General features: G+C 50.8%; 3 protein-coding genes across 3 annotated transcripts; 1 reads left to right on the forward strand and 2 right to left on the reverse strand.

Moving 5' to 3' along the window:
* Positions 1–2,520: 2,520 nt before the first annotated feature.
* On the reverse strand, positions 2,521–8,755 carry SETTUDRAFT_174337 (uncharacterized protein; the record flags this gene model as incomplete). The annotated part of the gene is made up of 1 exon (XM_008032879.1): positions 2,521–8,755. One exon carries the CDS (start codon positions 8,753–8,755, stop codon positions 2,528–2,530), a length of 6,228 nt encoding a protein of 2,075 aa, XP_008031070.1. The 3' UTR covers positions 2,521–2,527.
* A 1,528-nt stretch (positions 8,756–10,283) lies between these two features.
* On the reverse strand, positions 10,284–15,003 carry SETTUDRAFT_174338 (uncharacterized protein; the record flags this gene model as incomplete). The annotated part of the gene is made up of 2 exons (XM_008032880.1): positions 12,023–15,003; positions 10,284–11,899 (listed from the first exon to the last, which is right to left on the reverse strand). The coding sequence occupies exons 1-2, from the start codon at positions 14,889–14,891 to the stop codon at positions 10,287–10,289; spliced, it is 4,482 nt and encodes a 1,493-aa protein (XP_008031071.1). The 5' UTR covers positions 14,892–15,003.
* A 988-nt stretch (positions 15,004–15,991) lies between these two features.
* On the forward strand, positions 15,992–17,953 carry SETTUDRAFT_166061 (uncharacterized protein). The gene is made up of 6 exons (XM_008032881.1): positions 15,992–16,086; positions 16,150–16,300; positions 16,351–16,447; positions 16,501–16,809; positions 16,864–17,736; positions 17,784–17,953. The coding sequence occupies exons 1-6, from the start codon at positions 16,024–16,026 to the stop codon at positions 17,908–17,910; spliced, it is 1,620 nt and encodes a 539-aa protein (XP_008031072.1). The 5' UTR covers positions 15,992–16,023; the 3' UTR covers positions 17,911–17,953.
* The last annotated feature ends 732 nt before the right edge of the window (positions 17,954–18,685 follow it).

Raw genomic sequence — 18,685 nt, forward strand, 5'->3', positions numbered from 1 at the left:
CAAGTTTTAGTGAGTAACTCTCTCGTTTCGACTTAGTGCTCAGCGAGTAGCAGCTGTCTTGGCGTTTCGACTTGGTGCTTCTACAGAGGTAACCAGTCTCTGTATCAGCGTTTGGATTTGGTGCCACAGTAGGCGAAGACTGTCTCGGCGTTTCGACTTATTTTGCTATTACAGACCAGAAAACTGTTATAGCGTTTTTGAATTTTGTGCCACAGTAGGCAAAGACTGTCCTGGCGGTTGGATATGGTGCTATAGCGGGATCAGGCTGTCTTGGCGTTTAGATATAGGATTTTTGATTTTTGTTGTTTTATTTAGTGTTTTTAATTGTTTTTAGTTTCGTTTGGTAGTCTCCCTATTAGTCATTGGGGCGGTCTGTGCGTTCTTGAAGATTTTCGCATTTCGAACACGTCGCAAGAATGCCAACAATACCCCCTCTAGCACCTCAACGAGAGGGCTGCACACATTAGAGGTGGCGTAAATCGGTTTCTCGCGACGTGTTACCCCTATATCTGATAGAAAATTGACGAGTTTTGATGAAAGATTTCTGCTTAAAAGTTGGTGTGTGTGTGTGGTGGTCTAAGCGAAGCGAAAAGGCAACTTTCCGTATTATTTAGCCCCCCCCCCCCACCTCAAACCAACCAACCAACCAAAAGCGGAAGTATCCAAGTTACTGTAGTTAACAAATTTTTCTCTCTCTCTCTCTCTCTTCCCGGAAAGATAAAATAGCGCCGAGTAGTAGGAATGGGGGCTAGGCTTATGATGGGGGGAACTCCCACTTACATAACGCTTACGGGAGGATGGGGGGGGGGGGGGTTATGTACTTTGTGTGTCGCGCGCGCCCGCGTGCTGGCCCATTTTTTTTTCTTTTTTTCTTTCTTAAATTCAGCTTGCGCTGCCGCACGCTCGTTGGCTCGGGTACTACGCCCGGCGGCTGAAGTGGAAGAGGGGGGGGGGTGTGGCGCGGTGTGATTGAGACTTAATGGATTACTTATAGGTTTGGATGGGGGGGATATGTTTGGGGCTGGGCTGAGGTGTTGCGGGGTTGGATAGGAAAGTTTGCGGCTGTTGTTGTTGTTGTTGTTGTGGCAGTGATTAATGTGGTTATTGTGGTTGTGGCTGTACTTGGTTGGGTTTGAAGGGTTTGCGGCACCTGGGGCCGTCATGTCCATCATACATGCATTGTTTTTGGCGCCGTTGAAGGACCATGGGAATTTCGAGTAAAGGGTGCGGAAAAGGTGGTGTGTGTGTGTGTGTGCTGTGCACATTGAACCGCCTTGTTTTGCATAATTTGATGCCCCAATCCGCGCTTCCTCACATGCAGGGTTAAAGTCGGTAAAATACACCGTATTTGGGGTGTTATTTCCTTTTAACATGCATGGCTCCAGGGATGCTGCTTTGGGTAGTAAGCTCGCAGCTTCATACCGTTTTCTGACGCGAGCAAACGAGCCTGCTGCCGGGTTCCGGAGGGTTAGAGGGGGTTAGCTATATATGTATGGAGGTGGTGACTGGAAACACGCAGCCCTGCATCTTCTGCTAAGTACTAGACTTGGCGTTTTGTGACGTCCCAGGGTAGGTTTGCTGTTACATACATACACACCTAATATCTATGCCGTCTTGTGATAGTCCCAAGAGAAGAAGAAAAAAAACGATAGTCTGGTTGACGGAATGTGTACCCCCCGGCACAAGGGTCCTTGGTGCTGCGGCTAAGACATGTTGTTCTCAGGGTTCTTGCTGGAAGCAAATGCCAGTGGTTCTGGGCTATGAGGTTGTGGTACCGTGGATGCCTTGCATGGGCGCGAGACATCTAGACCTTTGTAGCGTTTCCAGTCACCGGGATGGCGCGATATTCTGGGATGCGCGATACGAGCAAATGGCAGGGAAGAGGCTCCTCTGCCTCCGTCACTGCCTCAGGCATCCATGGGTGAGTCTGGGCTGAGTTATGCAGAGACTGACAGAATGAGGCCCCGGGAACTTGGTAGGTACCCAGTGGATCTGGGGCACTATCGTCCTGTCGTCCTGGGGGGGGGGGTGGTTTGGTGGATTCCGAGAAGTCTAACGATGATCTGGTGAATTCGATCGAGTGTGAAAAACCATGTAGAAGATTCAGTGCTTTCTGAAGAGGGAATTTTTGAAGTAGACTGTGTGTTTGTGATTGCGATGGATAGTAGGGGCCTGTGAGATTTTGAGGGAGATTCATTTCATATCTCTTATGTTGCAAAGTGCTCTTCACATGGAAGAAAGACTGAGTCTTGGCTTCGCCCGTCCAGATGCCACAGAGGAAGTTTCAAGTATGCATGTACAACTTATAGACACATATATTATTTATGAACCTGCTGTGTGGTAAGAGCACGTTCAACTTTGTCGATGTATCTGATTAGAAGTGATGCCCAAATTCGATGCACCAAAAGCCAGAAAATCATAGATATACATATACGTACATTGATGAAAGAATTTGCAAGAAGTAAATACATGACAAACAACTGCTATACACAAAAATTCTAACCAGATGCTAATCAACGCCGGAATATCATGCCTTCATCTCTACCATCAATTTGTCCAAAACAGGACTTCCAGTCAACTGCTTCAATGAGCTAACTCCCTCGTACGAAATATCAAACGGCTTTCCAGTCACATTGCTAATGTACTTTCCAACCAAGAGTTTGGAGTTAATAGCTCCAGGCTCAATGTATTGTTGTAGTACGCGTCGGAACGCGGGCATCTTGGGCAGCAGGCAACTGCTGTGAAAAGGCACGTCAATGCCATCCAGCGGGATTGTCGCTACTCCCCGTTTGAGGACGGGCATCTGCTCCGTGCTAGCTGCAACTCTAGCTGTAACCAGCGCACCAATGTCTTCAGGGGAGAGCCTTGGGTTTTTGGCAATGGAATCCATGACGTCGCCCAGACACGCCAATGCCCTCAGCGTGCCAGAAGCGACGTACTGCTGAGTCTCGACGTTGTAGTTGACGATTTCCAGCAGGTCTTCAGGCAAAGCAGATGCGATGCTTGCCACGAGCTGCAAGAGTACGCCTGGTGTGGTTTTTGCGCGGCTGGGGTTCACCGCAACCATGGCGTATTTGGAACGGCCATGGGCATCCCTCTTGACAGCACTTCGCATCGTCAGGCCGCGATAGAATACTACCGAAAGCAGGTTTCGGAACGGCATGATCTCGCCAATCGTGCTCAGAGACGTATACTCGCCCAGTGAGTGGCCGGCGAAGAGCGCGCTTGGAGTGACCAGGCCTTGACTCTTCAGATGCAAGAATTGAGCGCGCTCCATGACGGTGAGAGCGGGCTGAGCAAACTCGGTGCTGAAAAGCAATCCGGCGTTGTGCTCGAAGGTGTAGCTTGTTGTTGTGGGCGTGATAGATGTAAAGAAGCGTTCTGGTCGCCTATCAATAGACTCGACCATCATGTTCATGTAATTCTCTCGAATCTTTCGGCCGCGCCTTCCGCCAAAGAACACGGTGAGTCGCTTGGGATTCTGTTTGACAATGTCGCTGATCAGGAAACCATAGGTCTCTGAATAGAACCTGTCGGCTTCGTCCCAGACTTGGCGTGCAACTTCACACGTGGCGTACAGGTCCATTCCCATGTCTTGCTTCTGGCTTCCTTGGCCGGTGAAGACGTACGCTGTGAGTGCTTGGTCCACCTCTGCTTCGCCTTCCAAGACGACCTGCTTGCTTTCTGAGTGCAAGGCTTGGAACGACAGGACTCGCAGACCGTCTTTCATTGCAGTGTGGTGAATTTGTACATCCAAGACGCTGTTGGGTAGAACCATATTCACAAACGAAGCCTTGTATGACCGCATTCGTACATTGTCACTGCAGCCGGCGGCTTTCTCGACAACCTGACGCACAGCAGCGCTGGTGTACATGCCGTGGGTGATGGGGCCAGGCAGGTTGGCGTATCTCGCGACGGTTTGGGAAACGTGGATTGGGTTGAAATCACCAGACGCACGTGCGTAGGCATTGTTGTCGAGAGGCGTTGTTATGCTGAGGGATTCCTTCTCACCAAGAGGCTGTGGTGTTGGAAGCGTGTTGAGGACGTTGATTTGTGTCCCACAGCGACTCAAGTAGTCAATAACCGGGTTGCTACTTGTTGGACCCATGGATTGGTAGGTCACGTCTCCCACCACACGCAGTGATTTTGTTTCAGGGTCTTCGAGAAACATCTTTCCAGACACCTGTAGGCTGCGATAGGTCGTAGCAGATGCGAGATGGCCAAGAGTGTGCAAGTCGAAAACGAGCCTTTGGCCAAGCAGGGACTTGAAATCAAAGTCCTGCTTGAATGACACCCATGCCTTGCTCTGCAGAACAGCGATGTCGGCCATGCGATTCATGGTAACTGCCATCTTGGGTTCCTTTCGTCTCTCGAAGCAGACGCTAAAGTCAGTGTACGTGCCCCGGAAAAGGAACTCTGAAGTGACTTCTACTGCTGGAACACCGTCCCGGGTGATGGTAGCCATGACCTCAACTGCTCGTCCAGCTGGGAGATTGCGAATAGCCTTAATCTCGGCGGCAGTAGCAGTGTTCTCGGAAATGTTGAGAGGTTTCTCGTCTAGCACCGTGAACTTGTTTGACAGATGTACAAGACTCAGGAAGTCACATCCAGTGGCGCCAGGGAAGGTGGCCTTCATCATAGCCTCCCATGCCATGACGATGGAGTAATCCAGTGGTACACCCGCCTTGGGTACGCGGAATAGGCCTGGCTGTTCAATGCTGTCCATGAAAGCCTGTGCCAATGATGGAGAAATCTTGGTTGGCTGGCCCTCGATAACGAGTGTTGAAAGGTCAAGCTCCGGGGCATTTGGCTTCGCCAGGCACAGCTCAGAGCCAAACCACAATTGGTGGTAAAATCTCTGCAACATCTCGTTACGGCCTTCGCTGATCTCGTGGATTGGGTGAAGAGGAGTGTCGGGGCGATACACGAAGTGAAACGAAAAGGAGAGTATGGCTTCTCCCACCGACTCGTCTACAAGCATTGTCACAAATACCGCATCGCCTTCCTTGCGGATCTCCAATGAAGGCTCAACACTGGAGGCCTTCTCGAAGACAACGAGAGAAGGCGCCGACGGTGAGGCTGCATCAGATAGTTCAACTCGCATACCAGGGAGCGGAGCAAGTGCTCGTCGGATGGGATTGGGGGTGACCATCTTGTCGCGAATGATATCCTCAGACATCAGTAAGCTTGATAGCCATGTGTTATTATCTCCAGCAAGAGCTCTTGCCCAGCGATCAATATGCGGTAGTCTTTCCTCGCACGCTGTCTCATCGATGGAGATAATTGTTGCTGATTCTTGACGGCTGACACGACAGCACGCCGGGAGGTCGATGGGGTTTGGTGTTTCTCCGCGACGAATTGCTGACTCATCCGCTGGTACTATGAGATTTTTGTCAATTCCGTATACCTCTCCCAGTATTCTGGAGATGTGTTGCTGACTAATGCCACCCAAGATCTCACCCACTGGCTCGTTGGTCTTTGTACAATATCTTGCCGCTACTGGACCTTGAAGGATGCAAGTCCGCCCGGCGTCTTCGTCAACCACGGCGGCAAGTTCTTCTGATTGCCAGAGTGAATCCTTCTTGAACCATGTTTCAAAGTCTTCGTCGAGAACGGGGACGAAGGGAGCTGGCTTCTGGCCCGGGCGTTTGCAGAGAAGCAAGAAGTATTGAGCATCACTATATGTGACCAGCTCCCTATCCGCTGATTTGCAGAATGACAGCGCTTTTTGTAGAGCCTGTAGAGGTTGCTCCATATCGACCTTTGGTAGCGCAGACCGCTGAAGCCGGCTGCACATGCGACGCATAAAGTCTATCGTTAGCTGCTTGTAGCCCTTGTCAATCCAGCGGGACTCTTTCTTGACATAGCAGAGCTGAATAAGGCGATGAAGAATCTCGGCGTATGTCATGTCTTCCAGGTCAACGGCATTGCCTTGGCTGTCAAGTCCGAACCAGACTTTCTGGAAGTCTTCATTGAGCCGCTTGATGATGTATGACTTCATAGATAGCAGCTTCTCCAGTCTCTGAGCCCTGTCGGATATGCTGAAGATCTTTCCATCAAGCTCACGCCAGAGAAGAACACCGCGGGTCGCCAACTTGTGGATGGGCTCGCCCATTTCACTCTTGACTGTGACGATGCCGCCAATGGGATTCTTATAGCTCTGCTCCCACGAAGCTTCGTCGTCGATTCCGGGAGCTGCCACAATCGCTTCTTTGGCTCCTTGACTGGTTTTGGCCTCCTTGGCGACCATCATCCGGCTGCCGAATAGCACGCCATCGAATGGCATTGGCGGAAGACCGAATCGCGAAGACCAGGCTCCAGAAAGGTAAGGGTATGTATCGTCAGCACCACCAAAACCGCTCCCGGCAACTAGTACAATGTTGTCGCATCGCCTGATCTTGGCATACATCTTGATGATTGGATCATGGAAGTCTTCGTACGAGTGGTGGCCACCGCCTCGGCCGGAAGTCCATTGCAACACAATCGGAACACCTGGGTTCGTGCGCGCAATGGCGATAACTTGGTTAATGGCAGAGGTCGAACCGGGTTTGAAGCAAAGGTACTTCAGGCCGATATCCAAATATTCTTTCAAGGCTTCAGTCGAAGGAACTCCGGCCCCGAAGGTGATGCCATCAATTGGGAACCCTTCAGCACGAAGCTTTCGGATGAGTGGAAGTTGCCATCGGACCTGGCGAGGGCTGGCATATATGATGTTGATACAGATCCCTCTGCCGGATGGAATTGAGCTAGAGAGGTTCTTAATAGCATGGGTGAAGTCCTCTGCAGTGTGAAGACCACCCGCTGCGAGCTCCGCGTGATAACCCGATGAGACGATTGCGCTGACAAACTCCCAAGAAGTAGTTGTCGGCGTCATGCCTCCGACCATGAGCGGTGGGAGCCCAAGGAGACGAGTCATCTTATTCCGGATCTGAATACCCCCCTTGGTCTGGATCAATCGTGGTGAGTACTTCTCAGCCCAGTTTGCACTGAATGTAGGCTTGGCACTCAGAAGCTCAGCCATATCTCCGAACTCGGGAGTAGTGCTTTCAGAAAGCCCAGCAAGAATGACTCTCAGTCCAGTCCCTTCCGTGTTTCGTGACAGCAGGGAACCGACTCCAGATGGGCCGCCTGGACCAAAGTCGACTGCGTGTGTAGCAGCCTTGAACTTAGTCGATGACGGCCAGTCATTAACCTGACACAAGATCATCTCGACCAGATCAGGGACAATACTCGTGACTTTGGACTCCATGAGATTTTGTCCAGTATGAGTGTGGTAGACGGGTACTCTGAGCATGCTTGGGCAAAGTTTCACGCTCTCTAGCGCTGCCACTACGCTGGGAGCTGTGTTTTTGAGATGTAGGGTGTGAAAAGGCGATGTTATGGGCAAGAAATGAAGCGAGAATTCCGGTTTCCTTGACGAGAACGGCTTCTTGTCCTGGAATTCTTCTGGCGACGCTTTGAGCCGGCGTAGCTTTCTCGCTAGAGCACACACTGAGAGTGTGGGTCCGGCTACGACGAAGTTCATTCGTCCATTGATGAGTGAAATTGAGACTCGTTGACTCTCGTCAAGAAATCCATTCACCTCATCAATATATTTCTTTAGGCGCTTCGGATCACACCCTGATACGTTGAGCATTGGGGTCGGAGCTCCTTCGCCAGCATTGGTAGCTTTCGCGATGATGGAGGGCGGAACATCAATACCCGGGGTCGCTTCCTGAGCCGCAACACCAATTTCGAACAACACTTTCAACGCCTGAACAAGAGCGCAGTGAAGCGACTCCCATGTTGTAGTTGTTGAAAGAGTGGCAGCAACGACGATGCCTTGACTGTGACCGGCCATTCCTTTGAAGGTTTGAGTCACCTCTCCTGGTGTCTTTTGGAGTGACCAGCAGACGACAGCGTATGTGGCGAACTGTAGCAGTCCTATCAGAGGAAAGCTGACAGGTGCCGATAGTAGATAATCCGTCGAAGGAGCGCTGTCAGGCCTTCGCAACCATTGAGATATCTCCATCCCATGTCTGAAGTGCTTAAGGCGGGATGAGGAGGCGTCGTGGAGAGAGGTCCGGAGTGCGTCCTCAGCAGTGGCGAGTATTGGCTTGACGACATGTGTGTACGTCTCGAAAAGAGCGCGCAGCTCTTGTAGATAGTCTGTGGTATTTCCTTGGCCTCCAAAGATGGCGTATGTCTGAGTTGTTTGGCCTGCGTCCTGGTCGAAGATGGCAGTTCTTGGCGCCTTTCTCAAGCATGGACGTCCTATGTGTTGAGTGGCAGCCACATACGCTTGGATGACAGTTTGCTTCTGCGACGAAGTTCCTGGCATATTGCAAGCGACGCTTTGGATGCTACAGTCTCCAAGAAAGTCTGATTCTATCTGCGCTAAAAGAAGCTCGACGCAGTCGGACTGATACAAGCCTGGTGTTCCACCAAGCTCGTATTGCATAATGTGTAGGAGAAACTGAGACAGCAGCTCCAGTACAGAGCCAGGCTGGTCGTCGCTTCCAGTGGCTTTGATTCGAAGATCCGCGGTAAATTTTTCCCATAACTGAACAAGATGGTTGTGCAGTATTTCAGGGACGTGCCATTCGTACGCTAAGTCTTGGTACTCTAGCCGTGTCGAACGCAGTGATTGGGGTATAGGTGTCAAACAAAAAGAAAATGGGGATGATGAACTCGAAGGAAACGACATGTCGGAGTCCATTGTGTTGGTGCTGTGTTCGAAAAATTTGGCACAGAGATGCGAAAAGAAGTCTTCCATCACAGCCTACACCACGACCCATATGCCATGATACTTGATGACCTGAGCCGTGTCTTGGATTACCCGACGCCAGAAGAAGGATCTGACATGAGGTCGGATTAGGACCGCCATTGCCGTATTTGGGTGCAGCTCCGCCGAGCGCCAGGTTTGGATAACGATGTTGGCGTTGTTGGAGTTATGGCACAGCAGGGGTTGAGGTGATCAAGGCCTGGACAGGGGTGCCTGGGGTTGGGGTGGCACGGACAGGGTTTGTGATAGGATCCAACGATTTGACAAGCGCATAGTCTGTGCCACCCCGACTATATCCCTGCTAGCGTTGAACCACTAAAATAGGTGGGGGCCTTAAGTATGTATACAAAACAGCCCGAGGCTGCCTTAATCATACTGCAGCCCTATAACAACTAAATTGGGGTAATACACTGATGTTACTCATTAGGCTGTGTGTTGCATCACCCAATCCCGCCCAGACTCTACCCCTGTCTTCTCAACGCCCTAAGCATGGGTCTCACTTCAGCGCCTAGATCCCTGAATTTAGGGATATTAAAAAATATGCTTACTGATCTTGCATTGTACTACATGAGTTGGGTGAGACACCCACGTGGAAAGCCGTGCTTTGCACGGGCGACGCCCCCGATCTGACGTGCATTAGGCATACCATAGCCAGCGAGTCTGATTTATTCCTGCCCTTTGTCCCCGAATCATGAATGACTGCCGTAGTTTGGTCCCGGCTGGAACAAGCCTCTCTGTGGCGTTCTGCAGTTACATCCAAGTGTTCAAGGTATGACCTCGCAGATAGTTCTTCATTTGAACAATGTAGGGCCTAATATATCCTAGCTGCCTAATAGGTGCATAGTGGACGGGGCTTGGGCGGCAGCTGAAAAAAAAGTAGCAAGTTAGAGCCGATAAAGTGCCCAGGCGCAGTTTTAGTATAGTCATCACTAAAACTATTATAGAAAGGTGACTGTATCTTCTCTGCAGTTTTTGGCCCAAGAGCTTGGTCGAGTACCGATATGTACTCACATATCGCAGTAAGCTTACTGGAGGCTGTGTGACATGTCGAGCATCGAGATCCAACAATGGCGTAATCAGCCCCATGTAATGGAAAATAGCCAACTTCGGTACCACCGCTCACGAATACATGGGTCACAACGTGGCGTCCCGGTGTTTTGGTGTGGTGTGGTATGTTTCTGAGCGGCAAACGGCAACGTAATCCCGGCTTATGAGAACGTGCGCGGATGGTGCTGCCTGTTGTTTAGGAATCTACTTCTCGGTTTAGAAACCCTATTTTTGACCAGTGATGTGTACCATATTTGGAAAGAAGCGATTTTATTGAAATCAGCATCCTAACCATAAATCACCAGATGGGTCACGTGCAGTTCAATCACGTGAGATACGGTCACGTGCGATCTAGTCTTGCATGAACATCCACACTGTGAATTATGCGCCCAGGAATAATGGATGAATAGATAGTATTGTGTTAAAGAAAAAAAGGAATTGATTACAAGTGTGTAAATTTATCAGAAAGGACCTTTTACGCCCCAAACCTCACTCCCGGGTTTAGCAAAACAGCAGTCTCGTCCTCCTGAGCATAAGGCGCATTCTTCTTTGCCCGAAACACAGTGTTGCAGTGCATAGACTCATGGAATCGTCGAACAGCTTTTTGTTCTCGAATCCGTCGCTTGCTCGCATACAACTCGTAGTCCTCCTGCTCCAGCGTAGCAAATAGATATTTTGGATTGACGCCAATTGCCATAGCTCCTTTCTGACCGAAGCCAAACGAGTTGAGTAAGAAAGCCTTCATGTCCTCACTCCTCTCGAGAGTCTTGTTGGGAAACACAAGATACTCGTACTTCTGAAGTTCGGCGTCAATGTTATCGGCATTCCGATTTCCGGGTATCTTCTTGTCGTGCATGGCCTGCATACATCCATTCAGCATCCAAGCCCCTGCAGCTGCCTTGGGGTGGCCGGTAAGGGCTTTTTGGCAAACGACAGGAACAACGTTTCCCTTCGTTCGACCTAGGTGCTTGAACTGCTCGCTGACGACAGCTGCTTCATTCTTCTCGTTTGCTTTTGTTGACGTGCCGTGGAAAGATACCATGTCAATGTCATCGATTGACAGGCCCCAGACGGCAAGTCCGCCGCGGATAGGAGCAATACGCGGGTCATGCGTCCAGAAACGATTCCCGTACAAGTCAAGGGCCTCTTTCTGGTCTCGGATAACGTCATTCTCGATATCCGTGAGGCGTTGCGCGCGGTACTTGTCGATGGAGAAGTCGGTAGTAGAGTCGTTTATGAGCTGCGCAAGCTCTTCGTCCAAATAGGACAACTGAAGATCACGCATGTCCTCGACTTGTTGCATTCGTGCTTGTAAAGCTCTTCGGCGGTAGTTCATGTTCATCAAGGGTGAATCAAACTTGGCAGTACTCTGCCTGGCCGCACCGAGAATGCCGCGTCCAGGGGCAGGTAGGGAGCGACCTGCTTTGTCCATTGCAGTGGACGACAATGCGATGATACATTGAATCGGAAGGCCCATGTCCAAAGCGACAGTTGCATTTGTGACAAGCTGGATGCCCGCGCCTTCAGACTCTACAAACCCCTTGCGGGTCGAAGTCGTCGGGCGACTCATTTCTGTGGGATCGCGGCCGTTCAGGGCGTCTTGATCAGGATCGATTGTGGCTTTCATGTTGGCGAACTCAGTCGATGTCTCTTTGAGAAGATCGTCACAGCCACCGACGACGCAGAACTTTGCTTTTCCGGTCTGAATGAGATCGCAAGCTGTATCGAGTGATTCAACCGCCGTGGCACATGCGCCGACAGGTGTCCGATTGGGACCGGCCGCGGATAGGAGTAGCATGTTTATCCAGGCGCTGCTAGAGTTGATGAAGCATTCCGCAAGAGCATCGTTGGCAGGGTCCATATCACGAAAGCGTTCCTGGAAGACCTCACGCAAACTGGTTGCGCCACCAAACCCTGAACCAACGCATGTTGCGACATCGCTTACATGAAGGTTGTTGTAGAGCTCGAAAGGGTCGAGGATACCGGCTGACTGGAATGACTCTGCGGTGGCGACAAGAGCATAAAGGGTGACTGGGTCAATTTGGTCAATGACATCTTGTGGCACTCCGTACGTCCTAGCATTCCAGCCTGTTGGGATCTGGCCAGCGACCGTGTGGCTTCCGTCCAGCAACTTGGGTACCCTGATTTTGGCACCTTTCCGTAAGACGACCTTTGTCTGGCCCGTCGCATCGTCGGAGGTTATATGCACGCTCTCTCCGTGTGCTTGCTTGAGCTGTGCGGCAACGTCCTTGCTAACTTCGATGGGGTCATGGTCTTTTGTTACCTCAATCTCATGCAAGACTTCGTGTCCCTTCCAGATTGGAGCGCCACGCTTTGCTTCGGCAAAGCGAATGCCAATGTGCTCGCTGATGAATTTCCCAAACTTCATGGGTATATCAGTGTCTGCGATGGGCTTGCCCGTGTCCTTCTCCACCCAGCCTGAGAACGGTTCACCATTCATGACACCCTGGTGGCTTTTGATGAGACCCATTGACCAGGCTAGCTCAATACAGCATTCGGTCGAAAGGACCGGGCCGTTGAGTTCCATGCTCCATCTTGTGCGAGAGTTACCGCATGGACCGACTTCAGAGTAGCCGACAACAACGACAACACGATCCAGATCCACCATGCCCTTTAGCTGTCCGGCGAGGGGCAGAACTTCCTGACCCCAGTTAGGAAGCTCTGGGAAGGCGAACTGGATGTTTGCCAGTGATCCCTGATCGGTCCCAGCACTGTCCTCCGATGATTCAAAGGACGACTCGAGAGCTAGAGCGCGACGCTCCTCACTCTGCTGAGAAATCGAAGCTCGGATATCTGTAGTGGCTCGTTGGAGATCCGCAATCTCTCCCATGCCTCCGCTCAGGTCGGCGACCAGCGGGCTATCAATGCAGAGTGACTTGACTTGTTCACTCATCAGACATACAATGTTGAATGCCATCTCTTTCTGCGAATATGTCCGAACACCAAGCTTTTCGATGCCTTCAGCAACCATATCATTTTCTGACATGAGTGAAGTACCGCGAGTCCAGCCAATAATAGCGCCGCAAACAAGCAAATAGTCTGCCCAGTCTTCGGAATGGAACTTTTCAAAAAGCGCTTCCAGACCAAGCTTCGACTCAGCGTAGAGGCCGTCACTTCCGAAAGAGCCGTGGTTGGGTGAAAGCGGAAGGATGACTTGGGCGGGCCTCGTTACTATACCGCGACTTGTCTTCTGCTGCTTCACGTTCCCAAGGAGACGCAGTGTATTCGTGAGCATAACGCGGTGAGCTAGCTCAGATCTACTGTCGATATTGCTGATCGTCCGGCCATTCTCTGAGATGGCAGCAAATGGTACCACATAGTCAAGGTCCATAGTCAGGCCGTCTTTGCTGTAAATGTATTCCACAATGGCGTCAACGTCGCGGACACTGGCTTGATTGAATGGGAGCAGAATCAGCTTTGATCCCTTCCCACCGTGTTTGGCATAGAGCGTTTGATAGAAACGTGTCGTCTTCGGGGAGTATGAGCTACTAGTCACAAGAACGACTGCACCGGCATTGAGAAGCTGAGCAACAATCTGGCAACCGATTGAACCTTCGCCCGCGCCGGTGACAAGTACTGTTGTTCCAGTGAAAGTAATTCCAGTCGCATTTGTATTCTCGAGTGTATCGTGGAGCACACAGGAGAGCTCCTCATCGAATTGCCAGCCAGCAATGCCTTTTCGCCCCAGTCTAAGCAACTGGTCATCAGCGTGTGGGTTGCCAGACCTGGGCTTCTCAGATACGATGATCTTGCCATCGTCCTCAATCTTCGTAAACGGAGCCAAAGCGGGGCCAGGGTGGCAGACGGTTGAGTGTAGATCTTGTGCACCCTGGCATTCTGCTAGGAGAGTTGACAATCGGCTTGCAAGCGAATTGTTGGATGTGGCCGAGACCAGATAGCTGAGAGTGGATATTAGACGGTTATTCGCCCGGCTGACGATCATCGCTTCCAGCTGGTCAAGCTGAGTCTCGCTCGCCTCTAGTGTCGCTGCAAGAGACACAAAAGTCAAGAGATCCTGCATCGCCCAGTTCCACCATGAGTCGTATGTTCGCGCTTTGAGTGGCTTGAACATTGGCTGGATCCCCGACGCGTAAAATTCGCCATGTTCATCAGCCCAAGCATCCAACTCGGTTTCCAAGTCGGATACCCGTTTCTTTAGTGCATCAATGGTGGCTTCCGATATGTGCATGTCCAGTCCAAGAAGATTTGAGTAGACTTGTAGCTGCTCCAGCCATGCCGACTTTTGCTTATTCTCCAGGAGTGCTACAGTCTCAGAGCTAACCTTTGTCTCTGCAACTGAGACTGTGACTGAGAGTGAGTTGGTGTCTGGTAGACTGAGGCTATGCTTTTTCGCGTACAGCTTCACGAGACCGTCCAAGAACATGTTGGCCTCGCCATCATCCTTGAGTCGGAATCCAGGTTGAGAAGTAACGCCCCAGAGCAGAACACTATCTTGTCGTCCTGGCCCCAGACCCCATCTCTCCTTTAAGTGCTTGCGGATAGTTGCGGTTTGGAAAGTGCTTGGCAGCTTCTGGCTGACCATTCTCTCCACCATCGATGAAGACTTCTTTCCCAACTTTCCTCCAAAGTTGCTTTGCACTGCTGTGCATAGCCTCTCAAGTGGGAGGTCCTCAGCACCCTCAGGAATAGCATCAAATTCGGTGGCGAGATCCCCGATGATTTCGTTCTGAAGCGTAGAGCGACCGCCAGCCAATGCTTTGATCGATTTGTTCATGTCGAGGGCGTCCATCGGCTTCTTCAACGCAGCTGCTACGACTGTGGAGACGATTTCGACGGGACTGACTGGTGTATCTTGCAGTGGTTCGATCGGCACCTGCAAAACCTGTGGGGAGCTTGCCGTGATGTTGCTAGGTGTGTCTTTGCGTTCCGCTACTGGAGGAACAATGCTTGCGGGTTGCTCTGGAACGACATCTGGTGTCGGAACATGTTGATGGTATGAGATGGCATCGATGTTCTGCTGGAAATTCAAGAACTGCCGTTGTGTGTTTTGGGCCATATCCCGGTGAGCGTACTTGAGGTCCACTGTCCGTTTGGCCATATTCGCCAGTGTGGTCGTGGGACCAATTTCGATGAGGCGCTCTGTGCCTTGGGAGCCCAGTATGAGGTCCTGTGTTTCGATCCATTGCACTGGGAAGCAGAATTGATAGGCCAGGAGCTCAATGAGCACCGTCCTGGCGATATCGTCGTCGTTTCTGTGAATGTTTGCCATGTTGAAAATTTGGTGTGTTGCAAGCTTGTGAGCAGTGGATTTGATGTCAACAAGTCTAGTCTGCGTATGTCCCGGTAACTTGGATTGCAAAGCATAAAGTCAAACGTTAAGCGCATGCACATGCAAACAGTGCCATTAGCCGCCGAACAATTGATACCAAAAATGCTATCCCGTAGCTCTGGATCGGGTCAGACATGAGCATCCTAGTCAGCACTCCACATTATTGCATCTGTTATATTTTTGACGATCTAGAATAGTCTCAGCTCCGATGAGGGTAGCCCCCGTCCGTGCAGTAGAGGCCAACAATAGTCACACGCTGACGGAGTCGAACAATTTGAGAAGAGTCAGAACGCCGAGCAAGGTGGCTTTGGTGTCCTAATACAGTCGCTAGTGAATGCGGCTTCTCCGATGCAGGCAGCAACACCATTAGAGTAGCATCTACTAGCGGGGGCCTAGTTTATTTTTGCTGACGACTGAACAGCCATGATATGGCTCCTTCATCCTTGACAGTGAGCCCCTAGCTGCATGCGGCAGGCGGGGGCTGAGCCAACTGGCGTTGGACATCCGTGGGTAGGGGCTGAAGCCACACTCGCACGCCACTGCATGGTTTTACTTTTCAATTTTTATTGATTTTCAAGGCGGGTGAAGGATCATGGAGAAAGAGCCGCATCTGTACCTTTTTACGTACGAGTGTCTGTGCACATGCACGTGGATACCCATGCACGCCGCAGCCCATGCAGTCATTCAGCTTACTCACTTGCGCTTACATGGGGTGAGTGAACGGCACACGTCTCAGGCAAAAACGGATATTGACCAAGGTTGCTAACTTTGCAGGCACGCCTAAAACCTACCGCCTTGGCACAGACCACGTTCAAATGATTTCTGAGAGCCTACAAGTCCCCCAGATCAGAGTTTGTGATCTTCTTCTCAGATTCATTGTACCTGCATTCACCAAACAGACATGTCTTTGATGTACATTCTCCTACGTACCGTGCTTCTTTGCACGCTGTTCGGATTGGCTTCAGTACGTTGAATAAATTACCTTTTCCCAGTACCGCGTCACTGGGATCGTATTGACAGGGAACAGCTCATCGTATTTTGCATTCGACGCCTGTACTGGCACCCACTCTCCAAGTACCCTGGTCCCTTTTTTGCCAAAATCACGGATCTCTATGCTGCGTATCATGCGTGGAAAGGCGATATCCACATCGACATGTTGCGACAACATGAACGATACGGTATGCTTTCCTCTGAAGTGATTAGCAAAATCAAACTAATCAAAGCAAAGGGCCCATTGTGCGTTACTCTCCGAACAGACTCAACTTCAACAATGCCGAAGCTCTGAAGGAAATTTACACGACTGGTGCAAAGAACTTCCAGAAGAGGTGAGAAAATAACTCCTCTTCATTTGAGCCGCACTGACTCCACATGTCCGCAGTCCCAACTACCGAGTTTTAAGGCACGGAGCTGCTAATACCTTGACCATGATCAACAAGGAGGAGCATGCTCGTCGCCGCCGAATTGTTTCACAGGGCCTTTCGGATGCAGCTGTCCGCTTCCACGAACCAACACTGCTGTCCCACATTCAGAAGTGCTTTGCGCTACTGTCAGCGACGGATAAGCCGAAAAACGTGGCATCCTGGTTCAACTACATGTCGTTTGACATTATGGGCGACGTGGTCTTCGGCATGCAGTACAATCTGCTGGGGTCCACAGCTAACCGTGCCATACCTGATGCGATCGAACAGTTAGTCAGAACCCATGATTGACGTAAAGGACGTTATGCTAACCATCGTTGCAGATCCAATATTCGCGTCAGCGTGCTTTTGCAGAGCCCAGTGATTCCTAGAATCGCTCGCATTGACCGCTGGCTGTTTCCCAAGGCAATTCAGGCTCGTGACCAGTTTCTGATCTTCGTTCGAGGACTGGTTGACAGAGTCATGAAGCCGGATTGCAACCCTAACCCTAAGGCCACAACTACAGTTGTGTCCATGTTGAGGAGAGCTCACGACTCTGTTACGGGTCAGCAGCTGACTACTAAAGAGGTGCTTGCGGAAAGTACTACTTTGGTCGTTGCCGGCTCAGATACATCGTCGACTGCCATGTCTGCAACCTTCTTCTACCTAGCAAACTCACCTCAAGCTTATCGACGGGCCCAAGATGAAGTTAGATCGTTGTTTGACTCAGCAGATGAGATCCGTATCGGTCCGAAGTTGAGTAAGCTTGTGTTCGTGAGGGCCTGCATTGAAGAAGCCCTGCGAATGTCTCCACCTACGGGGGCATCACTGTTCAGGGAAGTCATGCAAGACGGTGCCACTGTCAACGGGAAATGGTTCCCACCTGGAGTGGAGCTTGGTGTGCCAATCTACGCCATTCAGCACAATCCGGAATACTACCCCTCTCCTTTCGAATTCCGCCCAGAACGCTGGCTGGAGAGCGAGGGCACCCCAAAGAAGAGCGTTGAAGCGGCAAGATCCGCATACTGCCCCTTCTCCGTTGGCACTCGAAGCTGCGTCGGCAAGCACATGGCCATGGTAGAATTGACCCTTGCAGTTGCATACGCTGTCTACACCCTAGACTTTGAGTTTGCACCTGAGAAGCAACAAGCCACCGACAAACGATGGGGCATTGAGGACGAGTTCAAGCTGAGAGACCACATCACCGCCTCCAAAGAGTAAGTCATAAACCCTGTATTTGCCAACAATTACTTACCAGTCTTAGTGGTCCGTATCTTCGTTTCCAGCCACGTGACATGCTGAAAGGAGTGCCGGTGTTCAAAAATATTGCCGAACTGCGACCAGCTCTTCCGCATCGTTCAATCAGCCTGTCCGCTATGGAGAAGATGTGATTGTGTGTAAAAATAGCTGTATATATGAAATTAGATTGTTGTTGTCTTTACTGCTTCGCTTCACTGTGTACTCTACTGTGTTGTGTAGCCTGCTGCTTTAGCGCCGCACTCATAGAACTGCAATATAATGAGACTAACATTTCCATCTCTCCGTTGTCCCGAAATCTTGTTTTTTTGCAAAATTACACCCCTCTTCCAATCATGATTCGCGGAAGAAATCTGCTATTTGGGGAAGCTCTTGTCTCCCGTTGGTGCGGTTGTCCAAACCGACGCCACACGCAATACGAGGCGTTTTGCGCAGCTACTGCTAATGCTGCCCGGTCATAGCCCGAATAGAACGTGTCTGGCCCTCGGTGGATCCATGATCGATTACATGCATGCATACTTAGTGAAAGAACATTTTCGATGCTTCGGTAGGCGAAATCCCTAAATAGGTCTGACAAGAGGGCGGCCTGACCCGCGGGCGGCCTAATCCGCGGATCCACACACGCACATCCTCCATGCAGCCATAGCGGCACATTATAATCAGGGAAAAAGCTTGATTCAGTGAGCTAGCAGGGGCTTTTCAAACTATTCCCATCTGAAGCGTCAGACGGATATTACATTGCCATTACTCATCCTGCTCGTTGCATTAGGGAGCTTTCACAAGTCAGCCGCAGCTTTGAGGCGTTGCAGGGGCTTGGGGGCCGTTAACCTGCAGCCACTCCTTCGCCATGCACTAGGACCTCGTTAGAGGTGTTTCTAACTTCAGCTCAGAAACAGCCTAATCGCTTGG

Source organism: Exserohilum turcica (genome assembly GCF_000359705.1).
Source record: "Exserohilum turcica Et28A unplaced genomic scaffold SETTUscaffold_8, whole genome shotgun sequence".
NCBI lineage: Eukaryota > Fungi > Ascomycota > Dothideomycetes > Pleosporales > Pleosporaceae > Exserohilum > Exserohilum turcicum.